Source organism: Astatotilapia calliptera, chromosome 3 (genome assembly GCF_964374335.1).
Source record: "Astatotilapia calliptera chromosome 3, fAstCal68.1, whole genome shotgun sequence".
Taxonomy (NCBI): Eukaryota; Metazoa; Chordata; class Actinopteri; order Cichliformes; family Cichlidae; genus Astatotilapia; species Astatotilapia calliptera.
Window position 1 is genome coordinate 74321677 of NC_137424.1, and position 23938 is coordinate 74345614.

The 23938-nt window shown below is 40.6% G+C and overlaps 1 protein-coding gene and 1 long non-coding RNA gene across 2 annotated transcripts; one reads left to right on the plus strand and one right to left on the minus strand.

Annotated features, from left to right (window-relative positions):
• LOC113012514 (uncharacterized) lies at positions 1-2139 on the plus strand. The gene is made up of 2 exons (XR_013906591.1): positions 1-772; positions 1298-2139. It is a non-coding gene; the product is annotated as an uncharacterized LOC113012514 (long non-coding RNA).
• Positions 2140-2329: 190 nt separating this feature from the next.
• On the minus strand, positions 2330-7593 carry LOC113012513 (uncharacterized). Its single transcript, XM_026152769.2, has 9 exons — positions 7237-7593; positions 5854-6066; positions 5475-5610; positions 4782-5275; positions 4290-4600; positions 4003-4178; positions 3468-3640; positions 3072-3286; positions 2330-2780 (listed from the first exon to the last, which is right to left on the minus strand). Exons 1-9 carry the CDS (start codon positions 7533-7535, stop codon positions 2521-2523), a joined length of 2277 nt encoding a protein of 758 aa, XP_026008554.2. The 5' UTR covers positions 7536-7593; the 3' UTR covers positions 2330-2520.
• Positions 7594-23938: the final 16345 nt, after the last annotated feature.

Sequence of the window (23938 nt, forward strand, 5' to 3'; positions counted from 1 at the left end):
CTGTGTCTGACAGTACCTCATCTACAATGAAATTACATCAGATCCTTGTCATTTTTTACATACTTTCTTTGTTTTTTGAGGTGAGAACCAATGAAGAAGATGTTGAAAGATTTTTTACTTGTGCTCTGCAATGTATTGGGGCGCTCCAAAATGAAAATTCGGACAATATCAGACAAGAGCGGCTTTATAGAGAGCTAGATGATCATACACGAACTCTATCAGAATTTCTTGCTGCTGTATCTCGATATGATCCCAATAATAGGGTTGCCACCAACCTACTACAATCCTTGTATAGATGCTTTTGCAGCTTGCTACATGAATATGATGCTAGACAGAGATCTGCTTATGTGACCCACAGATTGTTACCCCCAACCACCTTGAGTGGTCATCCAGGTCGGCCACGATACACTATATCTGCTGAACAGATTTCTCACTTTGTTTCCATTGGTATGACATGGCAGAGAATTGCATCATGCTTTGGAATAAGTCGAAGAACCCTGTACAGACACAGACAAACTTTGGGAGTTGAGCCATTAAGCTATGTGGATATTTCAAATCAAGAACTGAATGGCCTTGTGACGGATATCCTACAGAACACTCCAAATGCAGGGGAAGTATACATTCTTGGAAGTCTGAGATCTCGTGGCTTAAGAGTTCAACGTTGGAGGGTCAGACAAAGTCTACAGGAAGTGGATCCTATTGGACGTGCATTTAGACGTCGTCATGCGATAAGGCGAAGGATCTATAGTGTTCAGGCCCCCAACCACTTATGGTAAGTTCACTGGTTTGAAACAAATGATCAGGCCTTGTGTTTAAAAGTATTAACACAATACATCAAAATTAATGGTCCTTCATTCAAAACATTACTGAAGTTAATCTATATGATCAGCATAAGATAATAATAATAAAAAAATAACAATAACCAAAAAAACTGAAATTGATATAAGTATGTTAAATATTTGGGGGATTCATAGTACATCAATTTAGATGTTGTCTAATGTATATACTGTTGAGTTGTTTAATCCTTTATTTTACATCACAATTTTAATCTCTAACATCAATTGTGCCAGGTAAACGTAGTGTGGAAAAAGACATTTTATGCCACTGTGTGTATGTGTGTGCACGTGTGTGTGTGTGTGTGTGTGTGTGTGTGTGAGAGACAGAGGTGTGCTGTTGTTGAAGTAAATGTACAAAATGAAACCTCTAGTTTTTGTTTAAGTACAGGGTCAGGAATTCACTACTAAATAATATGAACAAACATGTGGAACTGTAGTAATGCTTTCTGATCTCTCAACAGGCATTTTGACGGCAACCACAAATTGATTAGATGGCGCTTGGTCCTGCATGGCTGTGTTGATGGCTTCAGCCGAACTATCATATACTTACGTTGCTTATCCAATAACAGAGCCTCAAGTGTCTTGTCATTATTTTTGGAAGGAATACAAAACTTTGGTTTGCCCTTAAGGGTCAGGTGTGATCATGGTATGGAAAATATACAGGTTGCTCGTTTTATGTTACAGAGAAGAGGAGTAGGCAGTGTTATTACAGGTGTTTCAGTACATAACCAAAGAATTGAAAGACTGTGGGCAGAACTCAACAGAGTTGTATCAAGACACTTTATAAATATCTTTAACTTTATGGAAGAACAGGGTATGTTGGATTCACTGAATGAGCTACATCTTTTTTGTCTGCATTATGTTTATTTGCCAAGGATTGAAAGAGCATTAGCAGAATTTGTCAATCAGTGGAACAACCATGGTCTCTCTACACAAGGAGGACAGACCCCTCTTCAGCTGTGGCATACAGGTGTCACAAACAATGTGGGAATCCTGTCGTTTATAAATGACATTTTTCATGTTGATAACTATTATGGCGTTGATGAAGAAGGGCCATTACCAGAACTTCAAACAAACAATAATGTCAATATTCCAGCTATTGACATCAACATAAATGAGACTGCAATGAACATAATTCAACAAGTGAATCCATTAGAAAATGATGGAAATCATGGAATAGATGTGTTTTCTTCACTTTTACACCTTCTACATTAAATAAAATATTTTGCAAAAAATAAAAAAAAGATATATAAAAAAAACATTTCAGAAAACATATGTGATCGAAACTAACATATTGAAACCATTTTCTTTAAAATGATAAAATGACAGCTCTGTTGTCAAACAGAAACTGACACAGGCAGAAGAATAAACAGACACAAAGACAACCAAATCAAAAACCGATGGACATACACATGAAATGAGTAAAGTGACACAAATTTTGTATATTCAAACTCAACAATCTAAATTAACTTCTGACGTGCTGTTAAACAATTGGTATCTACCTGTATGAATCCTGAAGAACAATCACTTCTTGTCAAATTGATGTCTTAAAACATCAATTTGACTGAAGCAGGTAAATTTGGAAATATTAAAACCTTAACAAGTTAATACTCAATACTCACTTTGAATCAAAAGAGAGACCAATACAAAAGAGAAACACGCAAACTCCTCCAGCATAATGTGTTCATACCCTGCCAAAGCCGTAAGTGTTACCTAATGCAAAATCAAACTTCTCCTTGAACAGCTGGTATGAAACATGCAGTGGCAGCCTAATGCAGTTAACACACGTGTTGGCAAGAGGGAAAATTGGTGTAGAAGAGAAGTCATCGTCTCCTCTATGAATGAACTCAATCGAGGGTGTTGGGGAAAAGCCAATAGGTGGCACCGCAGTTGCTCCAGTTGCAAAGGCCAATATCTTCTGTAATTTGGAAGGTCCTTCTTCTTCTGCATAAAACAGAGAAGGAAAAAAGTGTTAAAAGGTTATTTCATTTGGCCAACATAAATTGTCAGTGAGTACAAATCTAAAGCAAGAATCTTAATGACTGTTATTGCAATGACTATAGAGCATGCTTTTCATCTTTCAATAGTCTCAAAGAACTATGTAAAAATGTTACTACAACCAAGAGGGTAATGTGGTGTTATTGTTATATGAGTATGTTATTTAAAATAAAGATTTCAGAAATGCTAACCTATAAATCGTTACATCTATTTATTGTGCACTAAAGTGACAATTACCTTCTGCATCTTGGAGATAGTCTCTCCAGAAGGTAACAACTGTCTCCTCAGCAGCTCTTCTGTTGCTTCCTTCTGGAGATAAATGAATGTTGAAAAGATCATCCACCTGGTCAGCAGTCAGCATATGTGGCTCATAGCAGAACAGTGGGCGAAAACTGTCTGGATGCCTCCTCATTTTCTCGAGAACCCCAAGAGTTTTCAGACCTTCACAAAATCTGGATAAACAGCACAAAGAAATTTTATTCAATAATTCTGCAATTTCATGCTTCTAAGTTAATTGTATATTATCAATTTGGCACAATCAGTTATACTAGGTTATTAACTGGCCATTTTGATTAATAGGTAAGATTTTTATCACATTTTAATTAATCTGAAAAACACAGAATACCAAAATACCTTTGAAATGGACCTTGAACCCTGTGGATGACCTGAAACATGACAATATCATGTACCAGCAGATCCCTGTCTCTTAGTGAACGCATAGGCCTCAGGCATCCTGCATTGGCCAAGTAATCAAGCAGAGGTTCTTTTGACTTTTCAAGGTCCTCAAGGGTTGTACTTTGAGATATCTAGCATCACAAAGAGCAGAGGAAGGGCTTGTTATGGAAGTTACTCAGTAGTCTTATAACCTATTAGAAGGAACCCAGCCACCAGTGGTCTACACAATCACAATATGCCCGCGCGTACATTGGAAGTCAAATGACTACACATATTTTTTTAATATGTTTACAATGTGCTTAAAAAAATGATAAAATATACTCTTTCGTCTACCCTTATCTACTGAATCTTAGTTTAATATAGCAGCAAAATATAAAAACTTGGCATTCAGCAATGGCCAGACTGATCCGGATAAACATTCCCTGCAAAAGAAAACTGGAACACAAACTATTTTCAATTCACTATAAGATTTATAAAATAAACATATAGAGACCTTTCGGACTTTTTCAAAGAGTTCCAGGTCAGCTATGTCTTCCAGGGCTGGATTTGCTGAATTTCCAACCAGAAGGGAAAATACTGTTGGTGACAGAAAGTTAGGTGGTGGACCACCATGTACCAAGCTCACTGCAATGGCTCTCCCAGAGATGTAGTACCAGTCCCCTCTGAGAGCTGCAAAGCAACAGAATAAAAGGAAAAGCAAAATTGTCAGTAATGTTGCCTGTAAAAATAAATATCAGTTAAACAGTTCCCACTATTAATCTTAGAAAAATAGGTAATTACCAGTACTGTCAAGAGCCAAGTTCTTGCAGTTTTCTTTCCCCTCAAACATGGCTGACCTGGCAATGGTGTCCATCAATAGTCTCAAGAATTCCCTCCTTGGCCCACCTAAATCAACCCCTTCCTCATTTTTCCCCATATCATCTGAGAATTTCACACAGATCATCAAGTTGGGATCATAAGATAGCCTTTGAAAACCACGCAAGGCTCCCTCCCACACAGCAGAGCGATTTATATTAAATTTGCACTGCTGTTTTGTGCTAATTTTGCTTGATAGTTCCAGCAGTATCTCTTGAACAGGGACTTTTTCTGCACTAAAAAAAGAAAATAAAACAGAAAATAAAATATATCAGCCATGTAGTCATGTTACAGAATTTGAGAATATGTGTCACACTGATCATAGAGAGTTAAAGCTTTAAAGGTTTATATTGATTTGACAATTCTGGAAAGCCCAAATTATGTCTCAAACTCAAATTCTGTATGTTTGTTACTCACATCTGATTCTCCAAGCTCGCAATTATAGCTTGATTTAAATCCTCATCATCTGAAGAATCGCCAGAAAGCGATGCCACGAGAGTTAAATATGAAGAATAATCTTCATCATTAACGCTCATGGCAGGGATGTCTTCACTTCTTGCATTGAAATCTCTGCTGTGACTGCTTGTGCTAGGTTTGTCATCACTTCTTGCCATGTAGCCTTCATCACAAATGCTGTTCCCATCACTTCCTTGCTTTGCTCGTTGCCTTTTACCAACACTCCTTCGAATACAGTTGGTCCCAGTATCATCTTCTTCATCACTGCTAGTGCCAGGGTTATCACCTTTAACATGACTTCTTAACCTTGTAGTGACTTGGCTGCTCATGTCTTGTTGGATTTTTGAACTATCAACTTCAAAACAATCATTGTCACTGTCCTTATCAGTTGCACAACTGCTTAATGCTGATTTGGAGCTGATGTGGGAAGGATCTTTGTCTTCATCTGATTCACTCTTCAACAGAAAAAGACCAAAAACATATATCAAAAGCAAGTAATTATAGCTTATCTTAAAAATATTAAAATAAGAAATATCCATATTGATTGCTCCCAAACACTTGTTTTAAATAAATATATTCTATTTTGTTAGAAGCCCAATTGTTGACATGTTTTTTCCCAAATCATGATTACTTTTCATTCTTTTAGTAACTTACTAAAAGTGTCCTTGATGGCCTTACATAGAGGGCTTTGGTTTTAAAAACCTTTAGGATCAGCATCCCATTCAGCTCCTGACCAACTTGGAGCTTTGGAGACACCAGCTTATTGCCACAAGCCATTAGAAACTCGAGGCTACAAAAAATAAATAGGGACAACAGCAATTGCTAATTAGTTAAATATTTTAAGTATTAGTTAAATATTTTATTATATATTGTTCTGTTTGTGTGTATGCTTTTATGACTTAAATTCTACTGGTATAGTCATATGTTTTTATAATGATGAATGATATTTTAAACTTCTTTACTTTGGTATATTATCTTTAAGTACAAGTCATTACATGAATACACACAGTAACAATAAACAATAGTATTTTACCTGACATCCTCTGGAAGGCGTTCACCAAAGCTTTCCTTGAGGTGTTTCACGACAGTTTGGTTGTCCCAGGTCTTCTGGAATTCAAAAGCACTGAGGATGTGCCCATGTTTGTGTAACCATAATTTTGAACCTTGTTTGCACACTACTCCCCATGATGGAGTTGGAAGTAGTATAACATCTTTGTTGAAATGGTCATGCTGCTGGGCCATAGCTCTGAAATATAAATATTAGATACCATAAACAACAGCAAGTGATAACTAATAATACTGAGATGCAGACAGCAGAACACTATCCAAACCCCTACACAGAATGCTTTCATAGACAAAAGTGTTGTAGTTAGGCAAACATAAGGGTTAATTTTATATACTTTTTTTTATACTTTTCCGAGAATACGTGCTTCTTTTGTGGTTCGGACTCCTTCTGACATTTCTTTGGAGGTGGAGGAAAACCAAAGTAATTGCTTAAAGGAGCTTCTTCGACATCTTTAAGAGTTCTAAACAAATGTCTGTCCTCCTCCAGAAAATCCTATGTACGCAAACACGCGTTGCAACTTCTTATCTTGTGCGTGTCTTTTGTTTTGACAGCGAATGCGCACCTGCGGACCACTTATGTGCAGCCCTGGTTATTTAGCTCGTCATATTGCAGCCACAGAAATTATTTTGTCCATGAAACCATAAAGCTGCACTTTCTTTTTGCCTTATAGTCTGATTTGTCATAACTTTTCCGTTTTGTGGTAAGTTTTTCTTTGGCTGTCACTTCTTCACCCTGACCTGTCTTATTTGGCTCAGCAGAACTAAAATATAAATCCTGCTGCTTTTACACACACACACACACACACACACACACACACACACACACACACACACACACACACACATAACGCTCAGCGATTCTCTGCGCAATCAACCTCTCACATGTTTAAGCTGCGGGAGATTTCACTTGTCATGTTTGCATAGTAAGCTAACGATTGATAAGACGATGTCAGAGGAATTGGTGCGCAAATTATCATCACTCACCAATCAGTGCTGTCGCTCTCTATACACAGTTGCATAACACATAATTGCAAAGTGAAAGCAAAAAACAAGCGCAAATTCAAACGCGATTTCAATATGTCACATATTGACAGTGGCTCACCGATGCCAATGACATAATTACCCAGCTACATTTCCGAAAGAATGCAAAAGCATAGACATATATTTTTCCTTCCTACGATAGCCCGACGGGCAGGGCAGAGATAGATTTTGGTAGCCTGGAAAAATCGCTAGCCCCGGGACGTCGGGCTAGCGATTTTGCGAGCCCTGCAGTATATTATTAAATATCAGACTATTACATATGGCCCCATTTCAGGCAAGTGAATACAAACTCATTAAACTTTGTAACTACCTTTTTCTTCTGGTGCCTGATGTCCAGCTGCCGAAGCATTGCCGAGTTTGATAACGTGGTGCAGGTGCACATTCTCTCCTGACTGTAGATGTCGCTGGCATGGGCAAGCTGCTACGTTGACGTGAGGGAAAGAGGGATGTTAAGTGACTATCCAGTCCGTCCACACTGGTACTTGCAACAGGTTGCTGCCCCACGACTGTGGCATTTGACAAAGTTCTGATGGTCTCTGCTGAGGATAATATACTGTTGAGTAATGCGGCTGCTTCACTTAGGCTACTAGCAGGTTGCTGAGTAGACATCTGTGTAGTGGTTTGAAGTGTACCACTTTTTCCTTCACTTTCCTGGTCTGGACACAACTTCCTGTTCATTTAAAACTCCTTCCTGTTCAACTGAAATGCCTTCCTGTTTAACTGAAACGCCTTCCTGTTTAACTGAAACGCCTTCCTGTTTAACTGAAATGCCTTCCTGTTCAACTGAAATGCCTTGGATTTTCAGTAGTGTGTGTGAGAGCGTTTCAGTAGTGTGTGTGAGAGCATTTCAGTAGTGTGTGTGAGAGCGTTTCAGTAGTGTGTGTGAGAGGTAAAATTTCAGTAGTGTGTGTGAGAGCGTTTCAGTAGTGTGTGTGAGAGGTAAAATTTCAGTAGTGTGTGTGAGAGCGTTTCAGTAGTGTGTGTGAGAGCGTTTCAGTAGTGTGTGTGAGAGCGTTTCAGTAGTGTGTGTGAGAGGTAAAATTTCAGTAGTGTGTGTGAGAGCGTTTCAGTAGTGTGTGTGAGAGGTAAAATTTCAGTAGTGTGTGTGAGAGCGTTTCAGTAGTGTGTGTGAGAGCATTTCAGTAGTGTGTGTGAGAGCATTTCAGTAGTGTGTGTGAGAGGTAAAATTTCAGTAGTGTGTGTGAGAGCGTTTCAGTAGTGTGTGTGAGAGGTAAAATTTCAGTAGTGTGTGTGAGAGCGTTTCAGTAGTGTGTGTGAGAGCGTTTCAGTAGTGTGTGTGTGAGAGCGTTTCAGTAGTGTGTGTGAGAGCGTTTCAGTAGTGTGTGTGAGAGGTAAAATTTCAGTAGTGTGTGTGAGAGCGTTTCAGTAGTGTGTGTGAGAGCATTTCAGTAGTGTGTGTGTGAGAGCGTTTCAGTAGTTTGTGTGAGTGCGTTTCAGTAGTTTGTGTGAGTGCGTTTCAGTAGTGTGTGTGAGAGGTAAAATTTCAGTAGTGTGTGTGAGAGCGTTTCAGTAGTGTGTGTGAGAGCATTTCAGTAGTGTGTGTGTGAGAGCGTTTCAGTAGTGTGTGTGAGAGCATTTCAGTAGTGTGTGTGAGAGCGTTTCAGTTGTGTGTGTGAGAGGTAAAATTTCAGTAGTGTGTGTGAGAGCGTTTCAGTAGTGTGTGTGAGAGCATTTCAGTAGTGTGTGTGAGAGCGTTTCAGTAGTGTGTGTGAGAGGTAAAATTTCAGTAGTGTGTGTGAGAGCGTTTCAGTAGTGTGTGTGAGAGCGTTTCAGTAGTGTGTGTGAGAGCATTTCAGTAGTGTGTGTGAGAGCGTTTCAGTAGTGTGTGTGAGAAGTAAAATTTCAGTAGTGTGTGTGAGAGCGTTTCAGTAGTGTGTGTGAGAGCATTTCAGTAGTGTGTGTGAGAGCGTTTCAGTAGTGTGTGTGAGAGCGTTTCAGTAGTGTGTGTGAGAGCGTTTCAGTAGTGTGTGTGAGAGCGTTTCAGTAGTGTGTGTGAGAGCGTTTCAGTAGTTTGTGTGAGAGCGTTTCAGTAGTGTGTGTGAGAGCGATTCAGTAGTGTGTGTGAGAGCGTTTCAGTAGTTTGTGTGAGTGCGTTTCAGTAGTGTGTGTGAGAGGTAAAATTTCAGTAGTGTGTGTGTGAGAGCGTTTCAGTAGTGTGTGTGAGAGGTAAAATTTCAGTAGTGTGTGTGAGAGCGTTTCAGTAGTGTGTGTGAGAGCGTTTCAGTAGTGTGTGTGAGAGCATTTCAGTAGTGTGTGTGAGAGCGTTTCAGTAATAATGTCCCTTACGGCACCTCATACTGGATTGTGATAATTCAATGAAAAACATGAAATTTAAAAAATTACTGAGGGAACAAATTCTGATCTAACGAATACCAAACCCAAAATTCTGTGGTTCAAGTTCTCTAATGGATAAGTTTGTTGTTTTTAGTTATTGCAAGTAGACGAAACCTATGGCTTTTATTTACAGACGCTCAGTACTTAAAAACTTAACTTTAACCGTTTTGTTCCACAGCAGCTCTGATCAGCATACAGACAGTCCCAGTGTGGACATGCTGGCCAGCAGCACAACATCACAAAAGCAAGACCTGCCAACAGATGAAGAGGCCTGTGAGAGGGAAGTGGACAGCAAAGATGAACACAAAGCCTTGGCTGTAGACAAATGCTTTAAACCTGTTTCTGAGCTCCAGGTGACAAAAAAGATGAAGAAACAAGTGCGCAAAAGTGACATGAAGGAGATAGAGAAGAGTAAAATAGCCTGTAAAGTGTGTGGAGTGTGGTACTTGAACCTGGGCAGCTTGATCAAACACACCTGGAGTCACCTGGAGGAGCCACAGGGTGGTTGTGGAGTTTGTGGAGAGCAGTTTGAATCTGTGGATGAGTTAAAGAGACATATCAGAATTCACCAGAAAACTCACGACTGCTCATATTGTGGGAAATCTTTCTTCTCCATCGTTGGTCTTAACAGCCACATTTCTCTGCACACAGGAGACAGGCCATTCAAATGTAAGATTTGCAGCAAAACCTTTGCTTACATGTCTGGTCTGAATGTTCACCATTGGGTCCATGTGGAAGAGAAACCACACAAATGTGACATTTGCCCAAAATCCTTTGGTTTGAAGGCGCAGCTCCAAGCTCACAGCAAGACACACACCAGCAAAGACAGATACGTCTGCAATATCTGTGGAAAGTCTGTCTGTGACCTTCGATCTTTGACCCGCCACAAGTTCACTCACTCTGGAGAGCGGCCGTATGGCTGCCAAATCTGCGGGAAGCGTTTCAAACTTTCCGGCATCCTGAAGTCCCACGAGAAGATCCACATGGCCAGGGAGCGACCCTTTCTCTGCCATGTCTGCTGCAAATCCTTCCTGTCAAACTGCAGCCTGATGACTCACATGAAGACGCACAGCAGCGAGAGGCCGCACGTCTGCGGCGTGTGCAGCAAAGGCTTCGTGTCCAACGGCGAACTCAAGGGTCACATGCGAGTGCACACTGGTGAGGCACCGTACGGCTGTTCTGAGTGCGGCCGTTTCTTCAAACGCAAGACTTACCTGACCAACCACATCAGGAGCCACTTGGGCATCAAACGGTTTGTGTGCGCGATCTGTGGGAAGGCGTGCTCTCGCCAGGAACACCTGAGGGTCCACATGAGGACCCACAACGGAGAGAGACCGTACCAGTGCACCATCTGCGAAAAAGCCTTCACCCAGAGCCACTGTCTGAAAACGCACATGAAGAGCCACCAGGTGGAGGAAAACTCTGTCCCCAGTCCATCCACAACCTAAACGACACTGAAAACAACAACTTTTTTTTTTATCATAATATACTTACAGATACAGTTTGTTTTTTTGTTTTTTAATCTGTGAACTTTATATTTCATTTTTTTAAACTGGAAAAAGTGTTGTGGATTTTTTTTTCTTCTTTTTATAACTTTTTGTGCTAAAACACGTGGTTCTTAGATCATCATGTCACTTACAGCAAACATGTAGTCTGGTGATCAACAGTTCTACTAAATCGTTATTTGTTTGGGCATCAAGACCTAAGTTACTGAAGGACTCCGCAGTTGTTTTAAAGGAAAACGCACCTTTGAGTGTTGAAATGCCAGTGTACTCAGAGGCGGGGTTTTGAAAGTAGCCAATCCGAGAGCGTTGTTCATCTCTCTTAATTGCATCTCCAGCAGATGCAGTCCAGCGTTCCCACATCATACATGTAGCTATCTCGAGTGTTTTTCATTTTGTTCTTAAAGTCCTGCATCCCCAGATTTATATATTCAGGGTTTAAACTATAAAATCATTTTGTTTTACCACATCCAAAATTCAAGGTTTTTCAAAATTCACGGGTGCTCTTGGACCATAACCCCCCATCAATTTCAGGGCTCAAATGTACACTTTAGATCAGCATATAATTGTAAAAGTGGGCAGTCAGAATAACAAAAACCAGTAAAAAGCTTTAAAAAAAGCCAAACATCTGCTGCCACCCAGAACTCCTCTGTATTCATACAGCGTCTTTCATCACAGCAGCCCTAACAGCATTACCTGCTGCGGTGCTTGTATCTACTAGGGCAGGAAGTGGAGGCGCTTTCCACCACAACGAGTCTCAAAATCATTTATGTTTGTGAGCTACAGTTTGACTGTAGCTGTTCCTTACCACTAAACTATAGGGAGTGCAGAATTATTAGGCAAGTTGTATTTTTGAGGAATAATTTTATTATTGAACAACAACCATGTTCTCAATGAACCCAAAAAACTCATTAATATCAAAGCTGAATGTTTTTGGAAGTAGTTTTTAGTTTGTTGTTAGTTTTAGCTATTTTAGGGGGATATCTGTGGGTGCAGGTGACTATTACTGTGCAGAATTATTAGGCAACTTAACAAAAACAAATATATACCCATTTCAATTATTTATTTTTACCAGTGAAACCAATATAACATCTCCACATTCACAAATATACATTTCTGACATTGAAAAACAAAACAAAAACAAATCAGCGACCAATATAGCCACCTTTCTTTGCAAGGACACTCAAAAGCCTGCCATCCATGGATTCTGTCAGTGTTTTGATCTGTTCACCATCAACATTGCGTGCAGCAGCAACCACAGCCTCCCAGACACTGTTCAGAGAGGTGTACTGTTTTCCCTCCTTGTAAATCTCACATTTGATGATGGACCACAGGTTCTCAATGGGGTTCAGATCAGGTGAACAAGGAGGCCATGTCATTAGTTTTTCTTCTTTTATACCCTTTCTTGCCAGCCACGCTGTGGAGTACTTGGACGCGTGTGATGGAGCATTGTCCTGCATGAAAATCATGTTTTTCTTGAAGGATGCAGACTTCTTCCTGTACCACTGCTTGAAGAAGGTGTCTTCCAGAAACTGGCAGTAGGACTGGGAGTTGAGCTTGACTCCATCCTCAACCCGAAAAGGCCCCACAAGCTCATCTTTGATGATACCAGCCCAAACCAGTACTCCACCTCCACCTTGCTGGCGTCTGAGTCGGACTGGAGCTCTCTGCCCTTTACCAATCCAGCCACGGGCCCATCCATCTGGCCCATCAAGACTCACTCTCATTTCATCAGTCCATAAAACCTTAGAAAAACCAGTCTTGAGATATTTCTTGGCCCAGTCTTGACGTTTCAGCTTGTGTGTCTTGTTCGGTGGTGGTCGTCTTTCAGCCTTTCTTACCTTGGCCATGTCTCTGAGTATTGCACACCTTGTGCTTTTGGGCACTCCAGTGATGTTGCAGCTCTGAAATATGGCCAAACTGGTGGCATGTGGCATCTTGGCAGCTGCACGCTTGACTTTTCTCAGTTCATGTGCAGTTATTTTGCGCCTTGGTTTTTCCACACGCTTCTTGCGACCCTGTTGACTATTTTGAATGAAACGCTTGATTGTTCGATGATCACGCTTCAGAAGCTTTGCAATTTTGAGACTGCTGCATCCCTCTGCAAGATATCTCACTATTTTTGACTTTTCTGAGCCTGTCAAGTCCTTCTTTTGACCCATTTTGCCAAAGGAAAGGACGTTGCCTAATAATTATGCACACCTGATATAGGGTGTTGATGTCATTAGACCACACCCCTTCTCATTACAGAGATGCACATCACCTAATATGCTTAATTGGTAGTAGGCTTTGGAGCCTATACAGCTTGGAGTAAGACAACATGCATGAAGAGGATGATGTGGACAAAATGTTAATACATCATGAGTAGTGCACAGGTGTACCTCAGACTGCCCACAACAAAAGGCCACCCTGGAATGTGCAGTTTTGTCTCACAGCAAAATGCCACAGATGCCACAAGCAATGAGGGAGCGTGCAATTGGCATGCTGACAGCAGGAATGTCAACCAGATCTGTCGCCCGTGCATTGAATGTTCATTTCTCAACCATAAGCCGTCTCCACAGGCGTTTCAGAGAATATGGCAGCACATCCAACCGGCCTCACAACCGCAGACCTCGTGTAACCACACCAGCCCAGGACCTCCACATCCAGCAGGTTCACCTCCAAGATCGTCTGAGACCAGCCACCCAGACAGCTGCTGGAACAATTGGTTTACACAACCAAACAATTTCTGCACAAACTGTCAGAAACCGTCTCAGGGACCCTCAACTGCATGCCCGTCGTCCTCATCGGGGTCTTGACCTGACTCCAGCTCGTCGCCGTAACAGACTTGTGTGGGCAAATGCTCACATTCGATGGCGTCTGGCACGTTGGAGAGGTGTGCGCTTCACGGATGAATCATGGTTCACATTGTTCAGGGCAGATGGCAGCCGAGAATGTCCCAGTTCTTGCATGGCCAGCATACTCACCGGACATGTCATCCATTGAGCATGTTCGGGATGTGCTTGACCGGCGTATACGACAGCGTGTACCAGTTCCCACGAATATCCAACAACCTCGCACAGCTATTGAAGTGGAGTGGACCAACATTCCACAGGCCACAATTGACAATCTGATAGACTCTGATAGATAGAGTGGGCACCAGGCAGGGATGCCCACTCTCCCCTTCACTTTTTGCAATTTTTATCGAACCTCTAGCAGCAGCATTTAGACAGGCTACAACAATTAAGGGCATAAAATGTAAGAACATAGAACATAAAATCAGTCTCTATGCGGATGATGTGTTGCTTTTTCTGCAAAACACACAAACCAACCTCTCTGAGGTAATTACTCTAATAAACTGGTTTTCAAGAGTTTCAGATTATTCAATTAACTGGCCAAAATCTACAGTTCTCCACATTAACTGCTTCTTCCATAATTCTTCCTCTGCCCCACAGCAATCAGGAAATATTAAATATTTAGGTATTAATGTTTCTCCTAAGCTTTCAGACTTAACTAAATTAAATCACATCCCACTTCTAAAGAAAGTAGAAGGCGATCTGACTAGATGGAAATCTTTACCCATGGGAAGGGTCGCCACTATAAAAATGATGATCTTGCCAAAAATAAATTACTTATTTTTGATGATCCCTAACAAACCATCACAAGATTGGTTCAGATCTCTAGATTCATATATTTCCAAATTCCTTTGGAAAGATAAACCCCCGCGTATCAGCTTAAAAACGCTACAAAGAACCAAGGATAGAGGAGGATTAGATCTGCCTAATTTTCACCAATACTTCTTAGCCAACAGGCTTCAGTTCATCTCAGAATGGTCAAAACATACCTTCCTAGATGAGCCCTGGCTAGATGTTGAACAGGCACTATGCAAGGATCTAGAGATTTCAGACCTACCATTTATTAGCTCAAACATCAAAAGACATGAATGTTTTAAAAGTATCAACATCAGCTCCTCTCTGACAGCATGGTGGGAGTTTCTAAAAATAACGGAGTCTTCACTAATCCCATGCAAACGTACTCCTATCTGGAATAACCCTGACATATTACAAAACAATAATATGATTAACTTCCCAGAATGGAGTTGTAAAGGAATTAAATACTTAGAACATATATTGGAGGGAACAGAATTGATCCCATTTGACAGACTAGTTGCACAATATGGGATCAACAAGAAAATTTTTTTAGAATATCAACAAATTAAATCCATTATAAAAAAGAAATTTAACCTCAGTCAAGTTGAATTACAAACACCACCAAGTGCGGCACAATTCACTGATTGTCATTGTCTTTAAAAAACAAACTCTTATAAGGCACACATGAACTGAGAAAAACCCCACAAACACCAAGAGGACGTTTCAAGAAGGCCACAGAGAGAAGAGTACAGAAGTGGAGCAGTTCAGTGATGTAGGTGGAGGCGTCACACCATCAGGCCATGAAAATATGAACCATGATTTGAACCTGAAACAGTGCAGAAGCTCTAACAGTGGAGAGATGTTTGGAGTTAAAGCTTTGGTCAGACCAGAGATCAGAGCATCAGTTCATCACACTGTCCTCACTGCTGTAATATTAATGCCACACTGTTGTTCTTTCATGTGCTGATGTGATGCACTCATGTTTATATGTTAGTGTTACTGACCATTAAGTTCTGTAGGAACCACACATTCACACACAGCATACACGGATAAATAAAAAACACCCGTTGATGTCTTTGGACTGTGGGAGGAAGTCAGAGACCCAGAATCCACTTCAGGAGATACATGTATGACCTTTGTTCCTCATGCGCTCCATGTGTTACTTTACTAATTCACAGTCTGTTTCTGTGGGCAACAGGATGACTTCACTGCTTCACTGCTGTCTCATTACAAATCCACACAAACATGATGTGTATATTTATACATTATGAGTGGCAATTTTCCCTAAAATCACAATGTTTCTAACTTGAGCCAAACTGGTGGATCTGAAAATCCATCTAAACAAATGAGTCAAACTTCACCCAAAAGAGCATCAGTGTACAAAGGTTTGCATCATCTATACAACAGTATAAATGTGAAAATATGTTTCATATTTTTGAGTCTTATGGGTCTGTTTATGAAAAGTAATCAGGTCTCAACCCAGCAAAGTTGTTCAGGATGTTTTGCTGGTGTCAAAGGTCAAAGCAGGTTAAATCTGACCTGAACAGTGTGTCATGTTAAAGAAAAGTTGAAGAGGTTGTCAAACGTCTCAGTGCAGGATCAGAGAGAGACGTTAACAGTTTGTACAATCTTTTAAATTGGGTAAGATTGGTTTACAAACTAAAAACAATGTCAGCCAAAGAGATGATTTTTATACAAAGTGTTTTCCAGTGGACTGTACTTAAAGAAGAAAAAGTCACATGAAGCTAATAAACAATCACACCAACATAAAATAGTTAATTTGTCTAACCTGAAGCTCCAACACTCACTGACTCTGAGATCAGAAATTCATGTGTGTTTGTAACACAGTTTGACTTTGTGTCAGTAAATCTCATGAACAAGATGAATAAACTGTAGTTCAGAGTCACTGACAGCACAGACACACACTGTTGGTCCGAGTCTGAACATGATGATCATCAGAGTCGACTGCTGGATGTTCAGGAGAGTTTCTGTCTGTCCTCAGATCGTCCGACTCACAGTTCATCTCTGTCTCCTCCTGGCTGACCTGCAGGTGAGAAACAGCTGTGAGGTGTCCTCTTCTAGTTCAGGAGATTAGATGAAAAAATCATTCATAACATTTATAAAGTGAGAAAATGTTAATGTTGATTTTTCTGCTTTTTATTTAAAAACATGATCTGACCAAAACTGCAGTCTGGAATCTTGCTTTCACCATAAAAAAATCATATTTTTTTTTCAAATACACAGGTCTAACAGCTGCTTCGGGGTCAGAGGTCATGTTGGGTTGATCCAGCTGTTCTTTATAATTTGACCTGTTTGGCTGCAGACTGTGAGAGCTCATTAAAACATGTCTGAGACTTTTGGAAGGTCAAATCCTCGAGTCTCTGAAAACGTGTTTGTTTATTATGAGGCTGAAACATCTGAACCTGTGATTCAGTGACAACAGCTCTGTCACACCAAACACTGTGTACACAGTTTACTACTTTTATATACGAAGCACTTCAAACAGTGCAATATATCAATACCATGCAATATATAATACTATATACCAAACATCATACTTACAGTTTGATATAATTGTTCAAAACAACCAAACATCTAAAAATAAAACTGACTTTTTAGGTTTCTACACTAAATAAATATCCAAAAACATTTTGACTGGTTAAAATCACGTTTGCAGAAGATTTGGTGGTTTCCTGGTGTAGAGTTACTAGAGTTAGAATAGAGTTAATATTCCTTCTTTAATAATCCTTTGTTGTGCTCACTGCTTGTTTTATTCCTGTGTTTGATGATCAGAGTCTCTGTAAGTCATGAGTGTCGATGAACGATCAAATGAGAAACTCCAGGAAGTGCTGAGTGGACTGTGCCATGGGGGAAATATGATGTTGTTTATGTTTAATATTTATGCTGTTTAGTTTACATTTGAGTTATTCTGGATTTGATTAATTGACCTGTTAACATACACCAGGTCACCAGTGCATTACTTAAAGCTTTAGCAACATGCTAATTAAACATATGTTCAAGAAATAAAAAATATTAACTTCATCTGATCCAACATTCAGATTATTTTAAATGTGCGAGTCTGTAATCTCAGTGACTAACAGAGAACCTGAGTGTAAATGTGACCAGATGAAGTGTGAGGTTGTGAGAAAGTCTCTGACTGCATTCATAGATGTGTCCTTTCAGCTGCTCGCTCTGATCCAACCTTTGGTCTCTAAGAAGAGGCTTCAGGGAGATGTTTGCTACGTTGGACTGTAGGACCATCAGAAATGTGTGCAGTAACAAAACAGGCAGCACTGAAAGCAGCTCTAAGTGTTTGTGTTGTTCAATGATTTGTGCACAACAACAACAATGGGACCTCTCTCATCCATCAGTCACCATGTGGACATTTTTCTGACACACTTTGAAGCTGATGGACGTTTTGTGTCTGCACTAAGTACGTTTTCAGCAGCTATGGCACCGGCAGGATTCACTTTCACAGACTCACAACCACCAGCTCCACCCCTCCCCTCCCCCTCCAGCTGTAGGCTTTAACATTGAGTTTCCCCACACATGTTTACAGACGAGTTAGAGAGCAAGAGAAGAAGAGACGGATTCATAAATGTCTTTGTTTCTGCTCTAACCAAACAATGCTGCTCTACAACTCTAGACTACCAGCCACAAAGACAACAGCTGGAGAAACATCTGTCTACCTCTGACATCCACCAGCTCATCCATACAACAAACACACATCAACAACCAGGAAGCAGCTTCACCTCTGATCACACACACACTCAACTCTACTCACTCACCTGTAACAATCAGGTTGAGGCTGCTGATGGACTTCCATGAGCGAGTTTCTTCCATGAAGAAACGACACTCGTATGCTCCAGCATCATTAATCGTCACATCCTTCAGAATCAAAGACACGTCTCCATCCTTCATCTGTCTGTCCTGCAGATCCACCCGGTTCTTAAAAGATGGATGCTGGTGTGTTGAATCAGGGAGACCATCCTGGTACAAAAGCACATAATCATCTCCCAGGTCAAATCTCTCCCACTTTATTACTCTAATGTTGTTGTTTGGAGCTCGACATGTCAGAGTGACGTCCTGTCCAGACTCAGCTGTGATGGTTTTCTGCTCTGAAAGAGGAAACAACACTTTGACATTTGAGTTTTTAGTCATGTTGGATTTAATGAACCTCTGAACATCCAGCAGGTCACCAGTGACCCACTGAGGGGGAATTTTAGCCTCATGCTAAACATGCAAAGTGTCAGAAACTACAAGATGTTAGCTTCCACAGAACAACAACATGTGCTGATAATAAGTGAACATAATGTGTGAGAGAAAGCAGCCTCTCATTATAAGACACTGTGAGTCTCTGCATGCTGCCTTTATGGAGCTACAGCTGTTTGTATACACTGAACAAGAAGCTTTGTAGCTGCATCCTGACTCCTGACACTACAACACATCACACTGACACACACATTACACTTCTTTGTCTCTGTCACAGCTGGATTACAGATGTTAAGTGTCCACCCAGCCTGGTGTCTCCTTCACACACAGACAAACTGAATCCAGATGAAAATAATCCTCCTGTACTTCTTGTTATCTCAGAGAGAAACTCAGTTTAGTTCAATCTCACCTGCAGAGACGAAGACAAGGACAAACAGCAAAGTGCAGCAGAGCAGCGCAGTGCCAGCAGCCATCTCTGTGTCAGTATTTGTGCTGATCCGACTCTTAGTTTGTAATAAAGCTGAAAGTCTGCTTTGAAGAACAGATCTGACTTTCAGCAGCTCACTCTTACCCTGTAGTTTGTGGTTCATTTAAGAACCTTGGAAACCTTGGCTGTTTAGTTGAATCAACAGGTATTATCAGGCTGACGTCAGCATGATGTCATAAACACACGATAAAACATCAGAGTTTTAGTACAGCCTCTTGTTCTCTCCTGTAGTCTGAGTGTAGCCATTATAACAGTGAGACGGCACTGCCACCATGAGGTCAAACTGGAGCATTGCAGGTAATAATTCTCATCCTGAACACTGTTGGAACATCAGACCTCCTCACGCTTTGAACTCATTGTGATTCTAAATATTTCTAGTTTCACTTTGACCCCAACCCTAACCCTGAAATGGCCTGTACAGCTTTTATACTTTGACAATGACAAAATATTATTATCTTCTCCCAAATCCAACGTGGCAGTCTGCTGCGAATCCTCCCCGTCCACATCCGACCTCACCTGGTATCTGCTCCTCCTGGAATCAGAAACACATGGACACAAAAAAACATCCTGCCTTGATTATCTAATGTTATCCTTCAGCTTATTCTAAGGCCCAGTTCAGGACGTCATGTTTGGACTTCCTGACCCAGAGACTTATAGAAAACAATTATCAGTGTATGTGTAAAAATCCTCTGCACTCTGCGTGTACCTGCAATATTTCAGATCCAGACAATATCGCTGAATGAATCTGTTAACTCTGAAAACACAGAGTCAACTCATTTATGAGCACATTTGCATTATGTATATATTCATTTAATAAAACAGCTTTATTTAATTTTTTTTAGAAACAATTTATAATTTTGCCTTTCACACCTATTTTCCGTGTGAACAAAAGAACGTTCAGCTGTTATCAGGTTCCTCTCCTGTCTCGGTTGTGGAGTGTATGTAGACGACCCACGAACAGACATAGGCAGAGAGATGGAACTTGAAACCAAAAGCGAGCCTTTATTTGGCTGGTGACAGGAGAACTAAGAAACCTATGAACAACTATGACATACTGTGATAATATGAGGGCACTATGACACACACTATGACTCTGTGACTATGAGGACATGGGGGTGGGAACACAGACGAAGCAACAATGAACAAAGGGAGACAGAAGACTTACATACACATATGAGGTGATGGGGAAGTGGAGGCACCTGGGAAAAAAGCTGACACAAATGGACATAATGACATCACATGGGGAAGAGTAAAACTAAACACATTGGCTGTGTCCAAATCAATGACTGTAGAAAACATGGACGACGCGACAGCGCCTCCTCCCATTGTGCAAAAATGAAGCCAAACAACCTGCCTGCTGCACAGCTGGCTTATGGCACTAAGAGGCACATACCTCCCTCTAGTGGTCACATTAAGTTCAAACATGGAAAAAGTGTTGGCTACCTATAACATAGTCCTGGGATCACTTCCGGGCCATTCACCCCCCCCCCCCCCTCCCCCCTCACACATTGACCCATGTGACCTCAGTAACTCAGTTGACAGCAGGGTGGGTCATCCACTCTCAGGACCTCCGCCAGCATCACAACCTCACTGGGAGTTAAACACCCGAGACTCTCCATCAGCTTTCAGAACTGAAGAGGTGAAGCGCAGTTTGCTTGTTAACGTGTTGACGCCGTCCAGCCCCACGCACGGGGCGATCCGCTGTAGCTCGTTAACGGAGATTTGCCGTGTTGTGGCGTTAACGTCATTTCAACGAGATTAACGCTGACAGCACTAGTGAGAACACAACGAATATGACTGCACATTGACGCCGACATCATCCTAGTGCAAAGACAAGTGGAAGCAGACAAAAACAACAAGCACGCATGCTACAAACTTTACCCGAGTCATTTAGACAGCCGTTAGCACATGATTCTCCTTATGGGGACCTGATATGTTTAATATGCTGCTGAGAATATAGCCCAGAAGAAGCGTATAGTATAGCTTTTATTTTGGAAAGAGCCATTTCTCTGTAATAAACTCTCTTTTCCAAAGATGAGTGATTTCTTGATCAGATAGATTTATTTTATCCCTTTGTTGTTTCAGCAACATTAAATCTAAAAACTGCACGTTTGAGTTAAAATATATATTTATAATTTTAATAAATGACAAATTAAAAAGGCATGAACATTTTTTTGTATCGAAAAAATATCAAACCGTGACACCAAAGTATCGAACCGAACCGTGAATTTTGTGTATCGTGCACCCCTAATATATATATATATTAGGGGTGCAACGATATTCGTATCGATATTGAACCGTTCGATACAGTGCTTTCGGTTCGGTACGCATATGTATCGAACAATACAACATTTGTAATTTATTTTATCAATTTTCCTTCTGACGATGCTGTCTGTGTTGAGCGCTCAGTGAATCTGTGTTCGACTACTCCGCCTAGGCTGCACTGTCGAGCGCAGATCCACTGAGCGCTCAACACAGACAGCATCGTCAGAAGGAAGAGCGCAGGGCAAGCTAGCGAGACAGAAGTTAAGCTCTACTTGCAACAGGCAAATTGAACCTCATTCAGATCTGGCGTTTGGAATTATTTTGGTTTTAATGTGACGTATGACCCTGAAGGTAAGCGAGTCATGGACTAAAGTAAAACAGTATGTTGGATGTGCCACGCAATGCTCAATTACATGGGTGGGAACTAGTGTGTTAGCGCAGTTAGCTCGTTAACGTGTTGGCCGTCTAGCCCCATGCACGGGGCGATCGGCGGTAGCTCGTTAACGGAGATTTGCCGTGTTGTGGCGTTAAGGTCATTTCAACGAGATTAACCTGAAAGCACTAGTGGGAACACAACGAATATGACTGCACATTTACGCCGACATCATCCTAGTGCAAAGACAAGTGGAAGCAGACAAAAAAAAGCAAGCATGCTACTAACTTTAGCCGAGTCATTTAGACAGCTGTTAGCACATGATTCTCCTTATGCTGCTGAGAATATAGCCCAGAAGAAGCGGATAGTATAGCTTTTATTTTGGAAAGAGCCATTTCTCTGTAATAAACTCTCTTTTCCAAAGATGAGTGATTCCTCAATCAGATACAGGGCTTGCAATATCGCTAGCCCGACGTCCCGGGGCTAGCGATTTTTCCAGTCGGGCTACCAAAATCTATCTCTGCCCTGCCCGTCGGGCTATTGTAGGAAAAATCTATGTCAATGCTTTTGCATTCTTTCAGAAATGTAGCTGGGTAATTATGTCATTGGCATCGGTGAGCCACTGTCAATATGTGACATATTGAAGTCGCGTTTGAATTTGCGCTTGTTTTTTTGCTTTCACTTTGCAATCGTGCGAACTGTGTATAGAGAGCGACAGCACTGATCTGTGAGTGATGATAATTTGTGCACCAATTCCTCTGACATCGTCTTATTAATCGTTAGCTTACTATGCAAACATGACAAGTGAAATCTCCCGCAGCAAGCTTAAACATGTGAGAGGTTGATCGCGCAGAGAATCGCTGAGCTTATGTGAGTGCGTGTGTAAAAGCAGCAGGATATATATTTTAGTTCTGCTGAGCCAAATAAGACAGGTCAGGGTGAAGAAGTGACAGCCAAAGAAAAGCTTACCACAAAACGGAGAAGTTATGACAAATCAGACTATAAGGCAAAAAGAAAGTGCAGCTTTATGGTTTCATGGACAAAAGAATTTCTGTGGCTGCAATATGACGAGCTAAATAACCAGGGCTGCACATAAGTGGTCCACAGGTGCACATTCACTGTCAAAATAAAAAACACGCACAAGGGTTAGGGTTAAATTTAAAAACAGTACTTTTGAGTTAAAATATATATTTATAATTTTAATAAATGACAAATTAAAAATGCATGAACATTTTTTTGTATCGAAAAAATATCGAACCGTGACACCAAAGTATCAAACCGAACCGAACCGTGAATTTTGTGTATCGTTGCACCCCTAAAAAATTATATATATATATATATATATATATATATATATATATATATATATATATATTTATATATATATATATATATATATATATATATATATAATGTTTTTGGGGTGGTTTTGGTTGCATTTTTCAGGATTTATGTTCTAAAACATCTGCAGCTCCATGACACTGAAACAAACCAATTACCATGCAGTACAGCAATTTTACATTTTTTCACATTTAATAATCACTTTTTAGTTTAGAGTCCAGTGCGTATGATTAAAAAAAACTGCTGTTGTTTCAACTGGTCAGTTTCAGTTGTCTGACTCTCCACCTTTGCTTCATGCTCTAATGCAAGTGCAAAATGAACTGTGCAAGATCTTCTTCCTTCCGCCATCAATTTCTCTGGAAATTACAGCAATATTGTCATGTCACAAATTACCATTAAGCATAGTCTCACTACCCGACCCAACACTTTACCTTGGATCTTCTTTTCAGACGTAGTATGTGTGTCTGTGCAAACCTGAGCTTTTTATACCATGACAGAAAGAGGGGTGAATGAGTACTTACTTACTTAAGTACTTACTTAAGTACGGAGGCATAAAGGGGATGATATGATAGTTCTATAAATCTTCTAACATGGTGGAATCAACATGTTGTTTAGTTTATGTTCAAGGGCAGTGTGAGTACCAGTCAAATGTAGTGTGGACGGGGTTGTTGGAGTGCAGTCTGCTCGTGGTCTGATCTGTGGAAAAAGAACAAAGAAAACTGCAATGATCTCCATTCAGTCACTGAAAACATAACAGCATCTGTGTCATCTGCAAACGTCAATGATTTTTCTACCTGCAGACAGAAAAATAAATCACTGAGCCGACACAAAGTATAAATAAATGTAAC